The sequence below is a fragment of the Eptesicus fuscus genome, chromosome 4 (genome assembly GCF_027574615.1).
Source record: "Eptesicus fuscus isolate TK198812 chromosome 4, DD_ASM_mEF_20220401, whole genome shotgun sequence".
Taxonomy (NCBI): Eukaryota; Metazoa; Chordata; class Mammalia; order Chiroptera; family Vespertilionidae; genus Eptesicus; species Eptesicus fuscus.
The window spans coordinates 7,530,393-7,545,456 of record NC_072476.1 but is presented as its reverse complement, the minus strand read 5'-3'; the positions used below and the strand labels follow the sequence as shown (position 1 = coordinate 7,545,456).

General features: G+C 46.1%; 1 protein-coding gene across 1 annotated transcript; it reads right to left on the bottom strand.

The window, feature by feature from the left end:
* Positions 1-12,011: 12,011 nt before the first annotated feature.
* Positions 12,012-14,112, bottom strand: SEPHS2 (selenophosphate synthetase 2). The gene has a single exon (XM_054714482.1). It carries the CDS (start codon positions 14,030-14,032, stop codon positions 12,680-12,682), a length of 1,353 nt encoding a protein of 450 aa, XP_054570457.1. The 5' UTR covers positions 14,033-14,112; the 3' UTR covers positions 12,012-12,679.
* Positions 14,113-15,064: the final 952 nt, after the last annotated feature.

The window sequence follows — 15,064 nt, the reverse complement described above, 5'->3', positions numbered from 1 at the left end:
CCCTCTCTCTTCCTCTGTAAAAAATCAATAAAATAAAATAAAAGACATAGTAAGTTATTTTTATTTATTTTTAATATATTTTATTGATTTTTCACAGAGAGAAAGGGAGAGGGATAGAGAGCTAGAAACATCGATGAGAGAGAAACATCGACCAGCTGCCTCCTGCACACCCCCCACCGGGGATGTGCCCGCAACCAATGTACATTTACTTGACCGGAATCGAACCTGGGACCTTTCAGCCCGCAGACCGACACTCTATCCACTGAGCCAAACCGGTTTCGGCCATAGTAAGTTATTTTTAAAAATATATATTTTTATTGATTTTAGAGTGGAAAAGAGAGAGAAACATCAGTGATGAGAGAGAATCATTGATCAGCTGCCTCCTGCATGCCCCCACTGGGATCAAGCCCACAACCTGGGCATGTGCCCTTGACCAGAATCAAACCTGGGACCTTTCAGTCCACAGGCCTATGTTCTATCCACTGCGCCAAACTGGCTAGGACAAGACATAGTAAGTTTTAACCTTTGGTATTAGTATGTGAAGGCTGGATAATGAGGAGAGGTAGCCCACCAGCTAAGACTGGTAGCTAGCAAGATGGAAAGGACCTGGGTCCTTGATGATATTGCTGGGCCACTTATTTTTACAAATTACAGAAAAACCCTAATTTAGGATTTTGGATATATAAGTTTAAAAAATCTCTATTGGTCAGCCACTTTTAGTTTTTCTGTTACTTGTCTTTGAGAAGGTGACATTGAAGCTGATTAAAAATTAAGGGAAATAGAGTTCTGGGTAGAGGGAACACCGATGCTTAAGGCAGGAAAAACTTAACATGTTCTAAAGACAAAGGAATTCCAGTATGGTAGGAATGTAGTGAGCAAAGGAGAGAGTTGTTGGTTATGGTGTTAGAGGCCAGATCATATCAATTACCCATGATTTTTAAATTTATATGAATTATATGTATATAGTACTTTGGGATTTTAAGTATTATGGAAGCCCTTTGGAGGGTTTTTAGGTAGGAGAATCATATAATCATACTTTGTATTTATGAGCCTTCTGGCTGCTGCGTTAAGAATGAGTTGGAAAAAAAAAAGAATGAATTGGAGAAGGGCAAGAAAAGAAGCAGGAAGATAGGTTACTACTGTTCTCTAGGCAAGAGATGATGGTGATGTGGACCAGGCTGATGGTGGGTGAAGATGGAGAGAAGTGGACAATTTGGGACATATTTTTGAGGTAGATCTATTGACTTTGTTGGTTTTGAACTAGCTGGAAAGGGTAGAATCAAACATGGCTTTTAGGCTGTGAGTGTTGAACAATTTGGTGGCTGGATGATTCTTACTGGGACAAAAAAGATGAGGTGCAGGATTTAACACATGTGGCTTCAGGAGTTTGATTTATGATAAAGCAAGTTGAAGATATATGTCAATTAAGCAGGTGGATTTATGAGCCTAAGCTTTAGAGGAGAAATTCAGGTTTGTTAGTCTCAGACACTTATACCGTACTTAAAGGAGGAATTGGAGAGGCATAATAATACAAGAGTCTACATAGTCAAGACCATGACTTGAGGTACTCCAACATTCAGCAGTTCAGCAGAGGAGAAGAGGCAGGTGAGGGAGAAGGGAAATTGGCAGGGTGTGCTGTTATGGAGGCAAGAACGGAGAGTGCTCCAGACTGAGTGGACATCTGATTTGGGTGCTGCTGAGCTGCTGGGTGAATTGAGAGCACAGAATTTGCCACTGGATTAGGCAACATGGACGTTGGATACCAGAGATGGGAGAAAACTTCTTGGGTTTCTAGCTTGAGAAAATGGATGGATAGCTTTGCCATTGGTTGAAAGAGGACACAGAGACCTGGATGTTGGGCGGGAGGGAAGATAATAAACTTATTTTGGGAAACAGGGAGCCTACGATGGCTCAGGACACCCAGATGGTGTCCTGCAGGCAGGTAGACGCACAGGCCTGAAGTTCAGAGCATTGAGTTGCCTTGTGGATCTGTGAACTGCAAGTTTCAGGAGCCAACTACCTTCCCTAGCACCTTCCTTGGTGTTTGCGAAGCTTCTCCAATAAGAACCCAAAAACTTCTACTGGAAAATAGAACACACTTGGAGAGCAACGTGTTTAGGAGTCTTCTGCACCTCAGATTTTTGAATAGCCAAGGACTAGGAGTTCTAAAGCTCACAGGTCAGATGGTCCTTGGACACTGACAAGGAGGAAGAGGCATTCTCTGGGACTGCCTCAGCCCTCTTCCCAGGAGATCCCTGGCTGAGCTGTAAGGCTCTCGTGAAGAACCTGCAGGGCCATCCAAGTTCTTTGCTCCACAGCATCATCCTCTGAAGACCAACCAAACCCAGCTCCAGCACAGCACGGAGTTGGGGGATAGGGAGGCCCTCATGGGGGAGAGGGAACAGACCTGCACATATGATTGGCCCTATCATCTGGGCTCCTCATCCCATGCTCTTTCCACCCTCACCCCCACATGCAGTCAGTTTTCACCATTCCCCTCAGACACATCTAGGCAAACCCACCTCCCTGCTTTTGTCAGGGTCACAGTGTGCTTGGTCTTGTGTTTTGGTCCACGCTTATGATGAGCCCTTTTTAAGCCTTTCCCTCCCCCACCTCCTCCCAAGACTGGTGCATAGTCTTTTCGAATAAAGGTATTTCTCCAGCACAGGCTGACAAATGTTTAATGACAGGATGGACGGGCTGGGACAGGCACACATGAGCATGCACACACATGCCCTTCTGCTACTCATTAGAGTTTGGCCACCTTCCTTATTAGAGCCAAGCTGTGCATCTGCTCCCAGTAAGGCTCTTTGGGAAACCCTGGAGTGGAAGAGGCGGAAGCAGCGGGAGAACAAAGTAGTAGAGGCCCATAAGCTGGGTGGGTGTTATGGGGGTGGGAGAACCTGAGCCAGTCTGAGATCCCAGGGTTGTTCATTGTTTTATCCACAACCTATCACAGTGCTATTATTATTGGAGGTAGAGTCATAGGCCTTGTTGGTTTTGAACTTGGAGATGGGAGAAAGCATTTTGCTATAATTAAAAATGTTTGTTCTTGCCCTGGCAGGGTTCAGGTTTGATCCCTGGTGGGGGTGGGTACAGGAGGTAACCAATTGATGTTTGTCTCATACATCAATATTTCTCTCTCTCTCTCTCTCTCTCTCTCTCTCTCTCTCTCTCTCTCTCTCTTTCACACACACACACACACACACACACACACACACACACACACCCCTTCCCCCCTCTCTAAAATCAGTAAGACATATCCTTGGGTAGGATTAAAACAAAAGTTTGTTCTTATTAAATGTTTCAGGGGGAGCCCTAGCCAGTTTGGCTCAGTGGATAGAGTGAAGGCCTGTGGACTGAGGGTCCTGGATTTGATTCCAGTCAAGGGCACATGCCTGGGTTTCAGGCTCAATCCCCAATAGGGGGTGTGCAGGAGACAACTGGTCAATGATTCTGTCTCATCGTTGGTGTTATTATCTCTCTCTCTCTCCCTTCCTCTCTGAAATCAATAAAATATATTTAAGAAAATAAATGTTTTAGGGGGAGTCATGACAAGGGCTTTTAGGAATCTTTAGCTTAGCCCGTTCAGGATGAGTTGCCAACACTCTTAGAAGCTCTTCCCCAACTTACTTACCCAGCCTTGCCCCCTTACACACATGCTGAAGTCCAGCTAGATATTCCCCCCCCCCCTTCCTGCCTTTGTTCACACAGCTCACTTCTCTGCATGTCCAAATCCAAATTCCACCCACCCTGGAGAGCCCTGCTTCAAAGTCACCTCCTCTGGTAAGCCTTCCAAAACTTCCTCCAAAGGACAGAACTTTATTTTCTGTAGCACTTCATTCACTCTAGCTCTCATGCACTTACCACTTTTCACCTTAATTTGGGGTGACTGGTGTCCCTTTTCTAGATGTCCTGCACTGGGTCTCTTGGAGAACAGAAGCAGTGTCAGGCTTTTGTTTCCTCCGGGCCTGGTACTTGAGTAGATCAAATACATACTAATTGATACAAGCACATCACATGGGATCCCCTCCCTGACTTCCTGCCACAGGTGGGTGTGGCTGCACCTATTTTATGGATGAGAAAACTGGGACCCACGACTTGTCTGAGATCACCCCAAAAGGCACAGGCTGTAGCTCACCAGCACTCCTCAATGCTCCTCAGCAAGTGGAACAAGTCTCCCACCCCCTGGGAAACCCTGGAGTGGAAGAGGTGGCGGCAGCTGGAGAACAAAGTAGTAGAAGTAAAGGAAGCCACTCACAGGTGCTTGGTGGGAGCTGAGGTCACCCAGTCACTGCCTTTCCATCTGTCATTCTGTCCCTTCTCTTCATCCTCCTCCAGCTTCAGCTTCCCTTTTCCTTCTCTCCTTTTGGCTCCCTTTTCCTTTTCTTCCTCTTCCTTTTCCTCCATGGCTTCCCTACTTGTGCTTGTACCCAAGGCCCTGTCACCTCCACTACCTGCTACCTCCATTTTGATGCTCAACCCCTCCCCAAGGAAAAGTTGGATGCCTACCTTACTCTCAACCCCTCATCCTTTCTAAGTTAACTAAGCAGGCCCAGGCCAAGGAGGCATCCAGTCATTTTCATCCCCTTTCTACGGCCCACCCCAAGCTGGAAAATGAACCAGTTAGAGAGTTGTGTAAAGGGATAACCAGGACCAAGGTCTTAATTTCTTCTCCAAAGCCTTCTGAAAGAGATTGGTGGTATCAGCTTCCACTGCTAGGAGACAAGAGCAAGGAAAGTGTCAAAATAGAGGGTGCTAGGGTCCCCAATGTGTACATTCATTCATTCATTCATTCATTCAATATATTCTGAACACTTACTATGGACCAGACACTGTTCTAGGTGCTGGGGATACTGAACATCCCCTGCCATCTTGGAGCCCACATGCTAGCAGAGACAGATAATTATAAAGTAAACTAATACATTCTCAAGATAAGTACAAATTAGGATAAAAGGTATGAAGCCAATAAATAGGGAGAATAACTAGGTGTTGGCAAAGGTCAGAGATGGCGTTTATGAGGAGTTTTTATTTGAGCTGAGCCAGGACTGAGAGTGAGCCAGTCAGGTAGAGAGCCTGCGGTGAGGTTCCAGATGGAGGGAACTGAAAGCACAAAGGATCTTGATTTGTTGGAAGCACCATGGAAGGGCTAATGGCCTAGTGCAGTGGTCGGCAAACTCATTAGTCAACAGAGCCAAATATCAACAGTACAACGATTGAAATTTCTTTTGAGAGCCAAATTTTTTAAACTTAAACTTCTTCTAATGCCACTTCTTCAAAATAGACTCGCCCAGGCTGTGGTATTTTGTGGAAGAGCCACACTCAAGGGGCCAAAGAGCCGCAGTTTGCCGACCACGGGCCTAGTGTGTGGTGAGAGAGGCAGGGAGAGTGCCAGGGATAAAGTTGGAGATATGTAGCAGGAATTTTATGGAAAGCTATTAGGACCTTTGAGCAGGGAAAACGGGATTTAATCAATCAGTTAACTTATTTTTGTTAGGTAATATTAACATTATTAGCTATGTAAAAATTTATTGCTGAGTACTATATGTGATTACATTTTATTTGTTATACAAGCTTTTATTTTTGACCAGTTGATGGGCCTCATTCTTTTCTTCCTATGCCAGTTTTCTATATTGTTGTTAAGTACCATTGAGTGGGCTCAAACTCCTGGCTTGAATGAGTGATGTCCACAATGTCCTGTCCTCAACAGCCCTACTCAGCTCCTGTCCACTCATGTGGCTTCTCTTACGGAGTCAATCCAGCTCACCTTTGATCTTCCTCTTTTCCTGCTGCCTTCTATTTTCCCAAGCATTATTGTCTTTTCCAAAGAACCCTGCCTTCTCCTTATGTGCCCGAAGTAAGACAGGTTCAATTTTGTCATTTTTTTAAAATGAAACTTTATTGTTCAGATTACTACAATTGTTCCTCTTTTTTCCCCCCCATAGCTCCCCTCCACCCAGTTCCGACCCCACCCTCTGCCCTTACCCACCCCCCCACTGTCCTCATCCATAGGTGTATGATTTTTGTTCAGTCTCTTCCCGCACCCCCACACCCCTTTCCCCCTGAGGATTGTCAGTCCACTCCCTTTCTATACCCCTGATTCTATTATATTCACCAGATTATTCTGTTCATCAGATTTTTTATTCACTTGATTTTTAGATTCACTTGTTGATAGATATGTATTTGTTGTTCATAATTTTTATCTTTACCTTTTTCTTCTTCTTCCTCTTCTTAAAGAATACCTTTCAACATTTCATATAATACTGGTTTGGCGGTGATGAACTCCTTTAGCTTTTTCTTATCTGTGAAGCTCTTTACCTGACCTTCAATTCTGAATGATAGCTTTGCTGGGTAGAGTAATCTTGGTTGTAGGTTCTTGCTATTCATCACTTTGAATATTTCTTGCCACTCCCGTCTGGCCTGCTTAGTTTCTATTGAGAAATCAGCTGACAATCGTATGGGTGCTCCCTTGTAGGTAACTAACTGTTTTTCTCTTGCTGCTTTTAAGATTCTCTCTTTGTCTTTTGCTCTTGGCATTTTAATTATGATGTGTCTTGGTGTGGTCCTCTTTGGATTCCTTTTGTTTGGGGTTCTGTGCACTTCCTGGACTCGTAAGTCTATTTCTTTCACCAGGTGGGGGAAGTTTTCTGTCATTATTTCTTCAAATAGGTTTTCAGTATCTTGCTCTCTCTCTTCTTCTGTCACCCCCATAATTCTGATGTTGGTATGCTTGAAGTTGTCCCAGAGGCTCCTTACACTATCTTTTTATTTTTGGATTCTTTTTGCTTTTCCAGTTGGGTGTTTTTTGCCTCTTCGTATTTCAAATCTTTGACTTGATTCTTGTGATCCTCTAGTCTGCTGTTGGATCTCTGTATATTATTTTTTATTTCAGTCAGTGTATGCTTAATTTCTAGTTGGTCCTTTTTCATATCCTCGAGGGTCTAACTAAATTTATCAGCCTTTTCTAGAAAATTCTTGGAAAACCTTATAACCGTGGTTTTGAACTCTATATCCAGTCATTTGCTTTCCTCCATTCATTTCATTTGTGACCTGTTTCTTTGTCTCTGCATTTTGGCTGCTTCCCTGAGTTGATAGAGTGGCTTTGTGTGCTAGGTGTCCTATAGGGCCCAGTGGCTCAGCCTGCCCAGTTACCTGAGGTAGACACTCTTGGTGCACCCCTTTGTGGGCTGTGTGCACAGTCTTGTTGTTGTTAAGCCTTGATTGTTGTTGGTATCACTGGGAGGAATTGACCTCCAGGCCAATTGGCTGTGAGGATCATCTGTGTCTACGATGGGAGAACTTCTGTGCTTGAGACACCCTTATGAGGCAAGACTTGCTTCAGTGGGGCTTTGGTGCTCACTGAGTCTGCCCCCTGAGTGTATCCCTTATGGATCTGAGGAGTTGTAATCTGGATGGTCCTATTCTGACCCCTGGGTACACTGGCTCTTGGATCTCCAAGGAGGTGCTAATTTAGCCTCTGCCTGAGGCCACCCAGCAGGAGCTACGGAGAGATCTGCAGATTCCTCTTCTTTGTTTGGGTTTTGGAGGTGCCCAAATGAGGCCCAGCTGTGAAGCAATGCAAGCTGCTGTGGGGCCTTGGGCCTTCTTTTGGATGTCCTGGGCCTCACTGACTCAGCTGCAGTTTGATAGGTAAGTTTAGAATTCAAAGGACCCGGCCATTCTTATGCAAAAGCCTCTGCACTCAGGGATGGGGCGGGATCTCAGGGCGGAGCAACCAGCAATGGCTTCCCGTCAGCCCTGCCCTAAGAGACTCCCCGAGTCTCAGTGTCCCGTGGTAATCGCTGCAAGCACCTCTGAGAGAAAGCCGCCCTTGAGTTTCACCTGCTGCCAGACAGTCCAGTTTCTCCCCGTATGAGTCTGGGTCCCCAGAGTCTCGCCCGGAACTGGAGTTCAGAGCAGTCGGGAGCTTGTGTCTCCCTGCGGATTGAAAAAGCCAGCCGCATTGAAAAAGCCAGCCGCGTACTCAGTTGCCAGCCCTCTCCGCACCCGCGTGCGCCTCCGTACCTCTGCCTTCCGCAGCTCCTGTGAGTCTCAGTGTGCTTTTCTCTTCCCTTCTAGTTGAAGAATTTCCACTCAGCCAGCCTTCCTGTGGTTCTGGATGATGTCCGTTTTGTCTTTTAGTTTTAGTTTTGAAATTGTTGTGCGAGGCAGCAATTTAGGTGTTTACCTATGCCGCCATCTTGGTTTCTCCTGCAATTTTTTCATTTTTATCTTCAGCAATGTTTCAGGCCTAATTTGCTCTAGGACCCACTTGTGTGTATGTTTTTTTAAATATATATAATTATCACTAATTCTTTTTACATCTTCCATTATCCTTCCAATACAACTTTTCACAAAATTAAACGCATCAATACCGTATCTGTTCCACTCTCCTTTTTCTGAAAGCCTCCCAGGCTCCTGTTCCAGCATGGACTTGCTCTCCAGGCATCTACCTTGATAGCCCCTTTCACCTCTCTCCCTGGCTGGGTTAGATTTCCTGAACCCCATGTTTTTTTCTTTCTTGGTTTGCTCCCTCTTTTGCTGGAGCACATCTTCCAGTAGTTTCTTGAGAAAGAGTGCATGGGATGAAACCCCTTTCATACTTAAACATGTCTAAAAATACCTTTATCCTACATTTTTGAAAAATGTGGCTAGAAGTAAAATTATACATTTTAGAAAATCATTTACCCTTGGAATTTTGAAGGCATTCGTTCATTGGCTTTTAGCTTCCAATTTGCTATTGAGAACTCTAATACCATTCTTTTTTAAAAAATATTTTTTATTGATTTCAGAGAGAAAGGGAGAGGAAGAGAGAGAGAGAGAAACATCAATGAGAGAGAATCATTGGTTGGTTGCCTCCTGCACGACCCCTACTGGGGACCCAGCCTACAACCCCGGCATGTGCCCTGACCGGGAATTGAACCCATGACCTCCTGGTTCATAGGTTGATGCTCAACCATTTGAGCCACACTGGCTGGCCTGATACCATTCTTATCCCAGAACCTTTGTACATGATCTTCCCCTCTCCCCAGAAGATTATAGGAGAGCATAGTGAATTCAAGCTTGGACTCCAGAGTCACCTTGGGCAAATTTATTTTTTTAATATATTTTTATTGATTTCAAAGAGGGAGGGAGGGAGAGAAACATCAATGATGAGAGAGAATCATTGATCAGCTGCCTCCTGCATGCCCCACACTGAGGATCGAACCTGAAACCCAGGCATATGCCCTGCCTGGGAATGAAACTGTGACCTCCTGGTTCATTAGTCGATGCTCAACCACTGAGCCAAGCCAGCCGGGCTTGGGCAAATTTCTTAATCTCTTGGTGCCCCAGCTTCCTTATTAACAAATGGGGTTGTTGGAATTTTAAATGAGTTAATACAGATAAAACACTTAGAACAGTGCCTGACAAAGAGTATGCACTATATAAACATTTGTGATTATTATTATTGTTAGGGTCGTAATAAAGTTAATGTCTTTTCTCATTCACTATGCTGGGAATTAAGAGGTATGTGACACAACTTTTAAGTTAAAAAATTTTTTTGTATTACTCTTTGATAATTTTCTTTCTTCCATATGCTTTATTGCCTCGTCCTGGAATTCCTCTTAGATGTTGAACCTCATGGCTCACCTCTGATTTTCATTTTTTTCCCCTTCTATTGTATATCTTTTTTTGTTGTTGTTCTACTTTCTGGAAAATTTCCTGAACTGTATTTTCTTTAAAACACACACACACACACAAAAAAAAAAAAACAACCACACAACTTCACCCAAGGTTATGTTTATTGATTTTGGAGAGCGGGAGGGAGGGCGGAAAGGAGGGACAGAGCATTCATTGGTTGCCTCTTGTTTGTGCTCCAACCAGGCACTCAGCCCCCAGCCTAGGTATGTGCCTGGGCTGGAAATCAGACCCACCACCTCTCAGTGTGTGGACGATGCTCCAACCGACTGAGCAGCCCAGCCAGGGCTCAAGTTTATCTTCCAAGTCTTCTACTGAATTTTAAAATTTAGCTATATTTTTATATTCTACATGCTTTGTTCTTATCTTTTCATGGACACTTTATCTTTTATCTTTGCCTCCATTTTTTTTTCTTCCACTCCCTGTATTGTCCCTTTCCTGAATTTGTTAGCTTTGACTTCTTTAAAGTTGGAGGCTTGCCTCCAGTGGACTGCTCCTATTTAAGACTTAGCATTAAAAAGAATGTGCCTGCCGAAACCGGTTTGGCTCAGTGGATAGAGCGTGGGCCTGTGGACTCAAGGGTCCCAGGTTCGATTCCGGTCAAGGGCATGTACCTTGGTTGCGGGCACATCCCCAGTAGGGGGGTGTGCAGGAGGCAGCTGATCGATGTTTCTCTCTCATCGATGTTTCTAACTCTCTATCCTCTCTCTTCCTCTCTGTAAAAAAATCAATAAACTATATTAAAAAAAAAAAAAAAAGAATGTGCCTGAGTGAAGATGTTCAACTGGGAGACTTGCCCATACAGGGATTGTAATTGGCGGCTCCTCAAATGATTCTATTATCTTTTTTCTGGGCACATTCATTTTCTCCATGAGCAGCGATATAAGCTTCCTGCGCAGTGTTTCTAATAGCCGAGAAAGAGGTTTGGGCCCTCATTTTGCACTTTTTATTCTTCTGTTTTTGGTCAAGTCCCCTGTCCTGTGCTGTGTCTGGTGTCCCTGATTTTGCAGTATTTTTTAATTCGCATTTTCCAGGAAATAAACTTCCCTTTATCTGCCAAGCTGAGGAGCAGTCTTCTGGCTGTGGGAACCAGGGAGAAGTTTGAGAATTAAAAAAATCTAATTACCCTGAATAAACTTTCAACTTGTTTTATTTTATTTTATTTTTTTATTAATTTTTTTGTGATTAAACACACTTTTTGTTTTTATTTACCAAATTGATTGCTAAATAAAGTAGATATATTTTAAAGAATACTTTTTTTTTTTTTCAAATTATGAAAGTTGATTTAGAAAGTTACAGAGGTAGAAGAAGTGAGCCAGCTGTGCTGCGTAGGTCCAGGAAACAAGTTATAGAAGCAAAAGAGAGGCCCTTGGAACTTAGGAGAGAGAAAGGCGAAGGTAATGCACCTGTGGGGAAGAAGAGGGGGAAGGCAAAGGCATGGGTGTGCTCCCAGGAGGGAGGGGAGAGCACCTAATCTGTTTTATTTTAAATACTAGAGGCCCAGTGCACAGCATTGGTGCACTCGGGGGGCACGGGGGTCCCTCATCCAGGCCTGCACCCTATCGCAGTCCGGGAACCCTCTGGGGATGTCCCACTGAGAGGCTCCCACCACCACCTTCCAGCCCAGCAGCACTCCCCCTGTGGTTGAGCATCTGTCCCCTGGTGGTCAGTGAGCCTCAGAGTGACGGGTTGTTCCATAGTTTGGTCGATTTGCATATTACTCTTTTACTATATAGGACATTTTTATTGATTCCAGAGAGGGAGAAATAGAAACATCCATGATGAGAAGCATTGATTGGCTGCCGACCTCAGGCCCCCTATGTGGCCAAGCCTGCAACCCGGGCATGTGCCCTTGACCTGCATCGAACCTGGGACCCTTCAGTCCACAGTCTGACACTTGATCCACTGAGCCAAAGCAGCCAGGGCCAGAATCTGTTTTTATCCCCACCCTTGACCCCAGGTCCCTTAGGACCTCTGGAGCACATCTCCTCACTTCCTGTTAGTACTCCCCAACTCGGAAGGCATTCACTTTGGCTGCCTCTATTCTGCTAAGTCAGTTACCCCTCTTCCACCTACTTTTCATTTTCCAAGGACTGTTGGCACTTTTGCTATTTCCTCTCCCACCTTCTAGTCCTTGAGGTTTATGTCTGCTTTGTCCTTTGCTGTCAACTCAGGGGGACGATGCAAACCTAAATCTGGGGGTTAAATCCCCTGTCCAGGATCAGGGAAACATAAGAAAACTCTCTACTTGATCAGATTCTAAATGTATTAACTGATTCATTTGATAACACTGTAAAAGATTCAGAACTTCAAGGATTCAAACATTAGTCAAGTGACTTTTCAACAAAATGCTTTTTATTTAATTCACTAGAAATCACTTTACTGATGAAACCATCAGAAATTTTCAGCACAAAATTTAACATCTTAATGACCACCACGGCCTGGGCTCTGGGGCTTGCTCTGCCTCTCCCAGTCCTTAAAGGGGTTTAGAGGAAGAGACATCATTAACAGAGACCAGGTCAGATGGTTGCAGGTCTTCCTTTCCCAGTCATTGGACAAGCTGCTCAATTCTTGTCCAGAGCAGGAAAGAGACAGTATTTCAGAAAAGTCTAATAAAGAACCTGTCATTGCATTATAAGATCTTTCTTAACAATTTATATTTACCAACCATATTGGTCCAAATTTAGTTGCATATGTATATGCATTTCCCCCCAATTCTCAGATGGGAATTTGCTCACTTTGCTCTTGGAAAGAGGAAACAGGTTTTTGTGCTCCCCTTCCAAGCCAAAATAAAACCACCTTCCCCCAAAGTCCAAAATGATACTTCTGGCCTTGGGTGTGCAGCTTATGATGGGCTGATTCAAATCACCTAGAAAGGGCAACTGTGGGACTACTATGCAGGCAGCCTTCTTTGGAAATCTGTTCTTAAAGTCAACTCTTGAGAATCATCCATGATTGTGTCCACAGGCTGTAAGGTCCAAACAACGTCCGCTATTCCATCTCAAGAGCTAGGTTCAGAAGAGGCATTGGAATGGTCTGGAGGGACAGCTGTAGCAGTGGTCCCACGAGGTAGGACCTCAATAACCCGAGGCTTGTCGATGATGCGGGCCGTCCGGTTCCCCTTTTCCACAATGCCAACGATCCATGCCTGGTGACCCTCTCCATACTTGGAAGATTTTATTTCAGAACAAAAGCGAGCAGCCTGTTCTCTTGGCAAACAGATCAGTAACCCCCCAGAAGTTTCTGCTGAGGTTCCTTGAAGGAGCCCAAAGCGCCCACTGGCCTTGCTGATGGCGGCCATCTTGGCAATGATTGGCAGATTATGGATGACAAAGGACACCTCATTTCTCTGTTGTTTGGCAAGATTCTGAGAGTGCCCCAGGATGCCAAAGCCCGTGATATCTGTGGCCGCATGGGCATTAAATGTGTGCATTAGCCCAGCAGCAGTTCTGTTCAGGGTAGCCATATTGAACATGGCTTCCTGATAGGCCAGCTCTACCTCTTCTTTGGAGACCACCATCTTGATCTTATTCCATCTCTCAGGGTTGTCCAGCCATTGGTGGGCATTGACAGCCACTTGGGTTCCTAAGGGTTTGGTTAGCACCAGCACATCGCCAACCACTGCACTGTCGGGCATGATGAATTCATTGGGCTGACATACCACAGTGGCAACCCCACCCACGATTATCCAAGGGTTTACCACGGTCTGTCCGCCAGTCACTGCAGTCCCTCCTTCCTCGGCAGCATCCCGAAAGCCTTTGACCAGGAGCGGGGTTATCTTCTCTCGTTCCTCCTCAGTCATACTCTGGCTGACGCTGAGTAACATCAACATGTTGTCGCATTCGGTGATGCCCATGGCATAGAGGTCGCTCAGCACGTTGGCACAAGCTATGCGCCCCATCATGTAGGGATCTTCCACCAAGGGGTAAAAGAAGTCCGTGGTCTGCACCAGTGACAGGCCTCCGTGCCTCAGGGGGATGACGCAGGAGTCCATCCCAATGCCCAGGGCTGGGAAGGCTGGGCTGGGCTCCGCCAGGACCTGCAGGCCGGCTTCCTGGGCCACCTCTTCATGGCCTCCGCCCAGGCCCCGGCCCAGCGGGGGCCGCTCGTCGGGCCGCGTCAGTCCCGCCAGGAGTTTGAGCAGCGTCTCCTGGGGGACCTTGCAGCCTCAGCCCTTCATGCCGGAGAAGCCCGTCAGCCGCCAGCTCGGGCTGAGCCCCAACGCCTGGGGCTCGAAGGGCCGGTAGCCCGGGAAGCCGTGACCCAGAGACAAGCCCGCCAGACCCGCCGAACCTGCCGCCGCCGCCGCCGCCATCGCCTCCCCACTGGCACCCGTCGCCGCGGGGTCTGCCATCTCGCCTACCCGGCCGGGAGCGGAGAGGAGCAGGAGAGGTCGCCTTTATTTCCTACTCCAGCGACGGTGGACGAACAGCCGGCTGTGACCGCGGCGACTGTAACCGGCACGACTCGCGCCGCGGAACTGCAAGCACGCCGCCGCGCGGTCCGCCTCCCTGCGGGCGGGGCTCTGCTGATTGACAGCTCTTTCCTCCAATAACCACCGTGGCACCCAGCGGCGGGCCTCCTAGGTCCGAAAGACGGACGTATTACAAACCGACCTCCAACTTGCGAACTTGGTGGCGGCTGCTTTCCGGAGCGGAGCCTGCTTCGCTGCCCTCGCTGCGATTTGAATGAACTCTCGCCCGTGGCTGGCGGAACTCGCCCCCCTGGAGGCGGTGTACCAAGTACAGCCTGTGGACGCCGGGAAGGCCGCTAGCTTGGCAAACTCAGGGTCCAAGGGTCGCTTGACAGCGCACACGATCAATCCAGGGTAGGAAAAATAACCCGTGGAAAAAATCGGAAAGAATGATAAGAAATCGGACAGGCAAACTGCTGCATAAGAATAATGCAAGGTTTCAAAGGACTTTAACGAATTTGAGGACTCCAGACACCGGCATGGGTTCTGGTGCCCTTTCCACCACCAACTCTGTTTGAGTCTCTCTGTCTCTCTCTGTCTCTCTCTGTCTCTGTCTCTCTCTCTCTCTCTCTCTCTCTCTCTCTCTCTCTCTCTCTCTCTTTCTCTCTCGGCATCAGTTGACTCATCCAGACAACACAGCCGCTCACCTACTTTTCTCTTCTGAAGTTTCTGTATCCTCTAAGTTAATAGATGCAAGAATCTATGCTGTAGCCATGAAGGGTCGTTTGCCCGTGTCTATTAAAGTTATAACTGCACAGAATACCTTTGGCCCAGCAGTTCCAGTTCTAGAACTTGATCCTACAGATGTCACCAGCCCGAATGGAAAATAATACGTTATTGCTGTGCTGTTTATAATATCAACATACTGGAAACAACTTAAATGTTTATCCATTATGATTAAAATAAATTGAT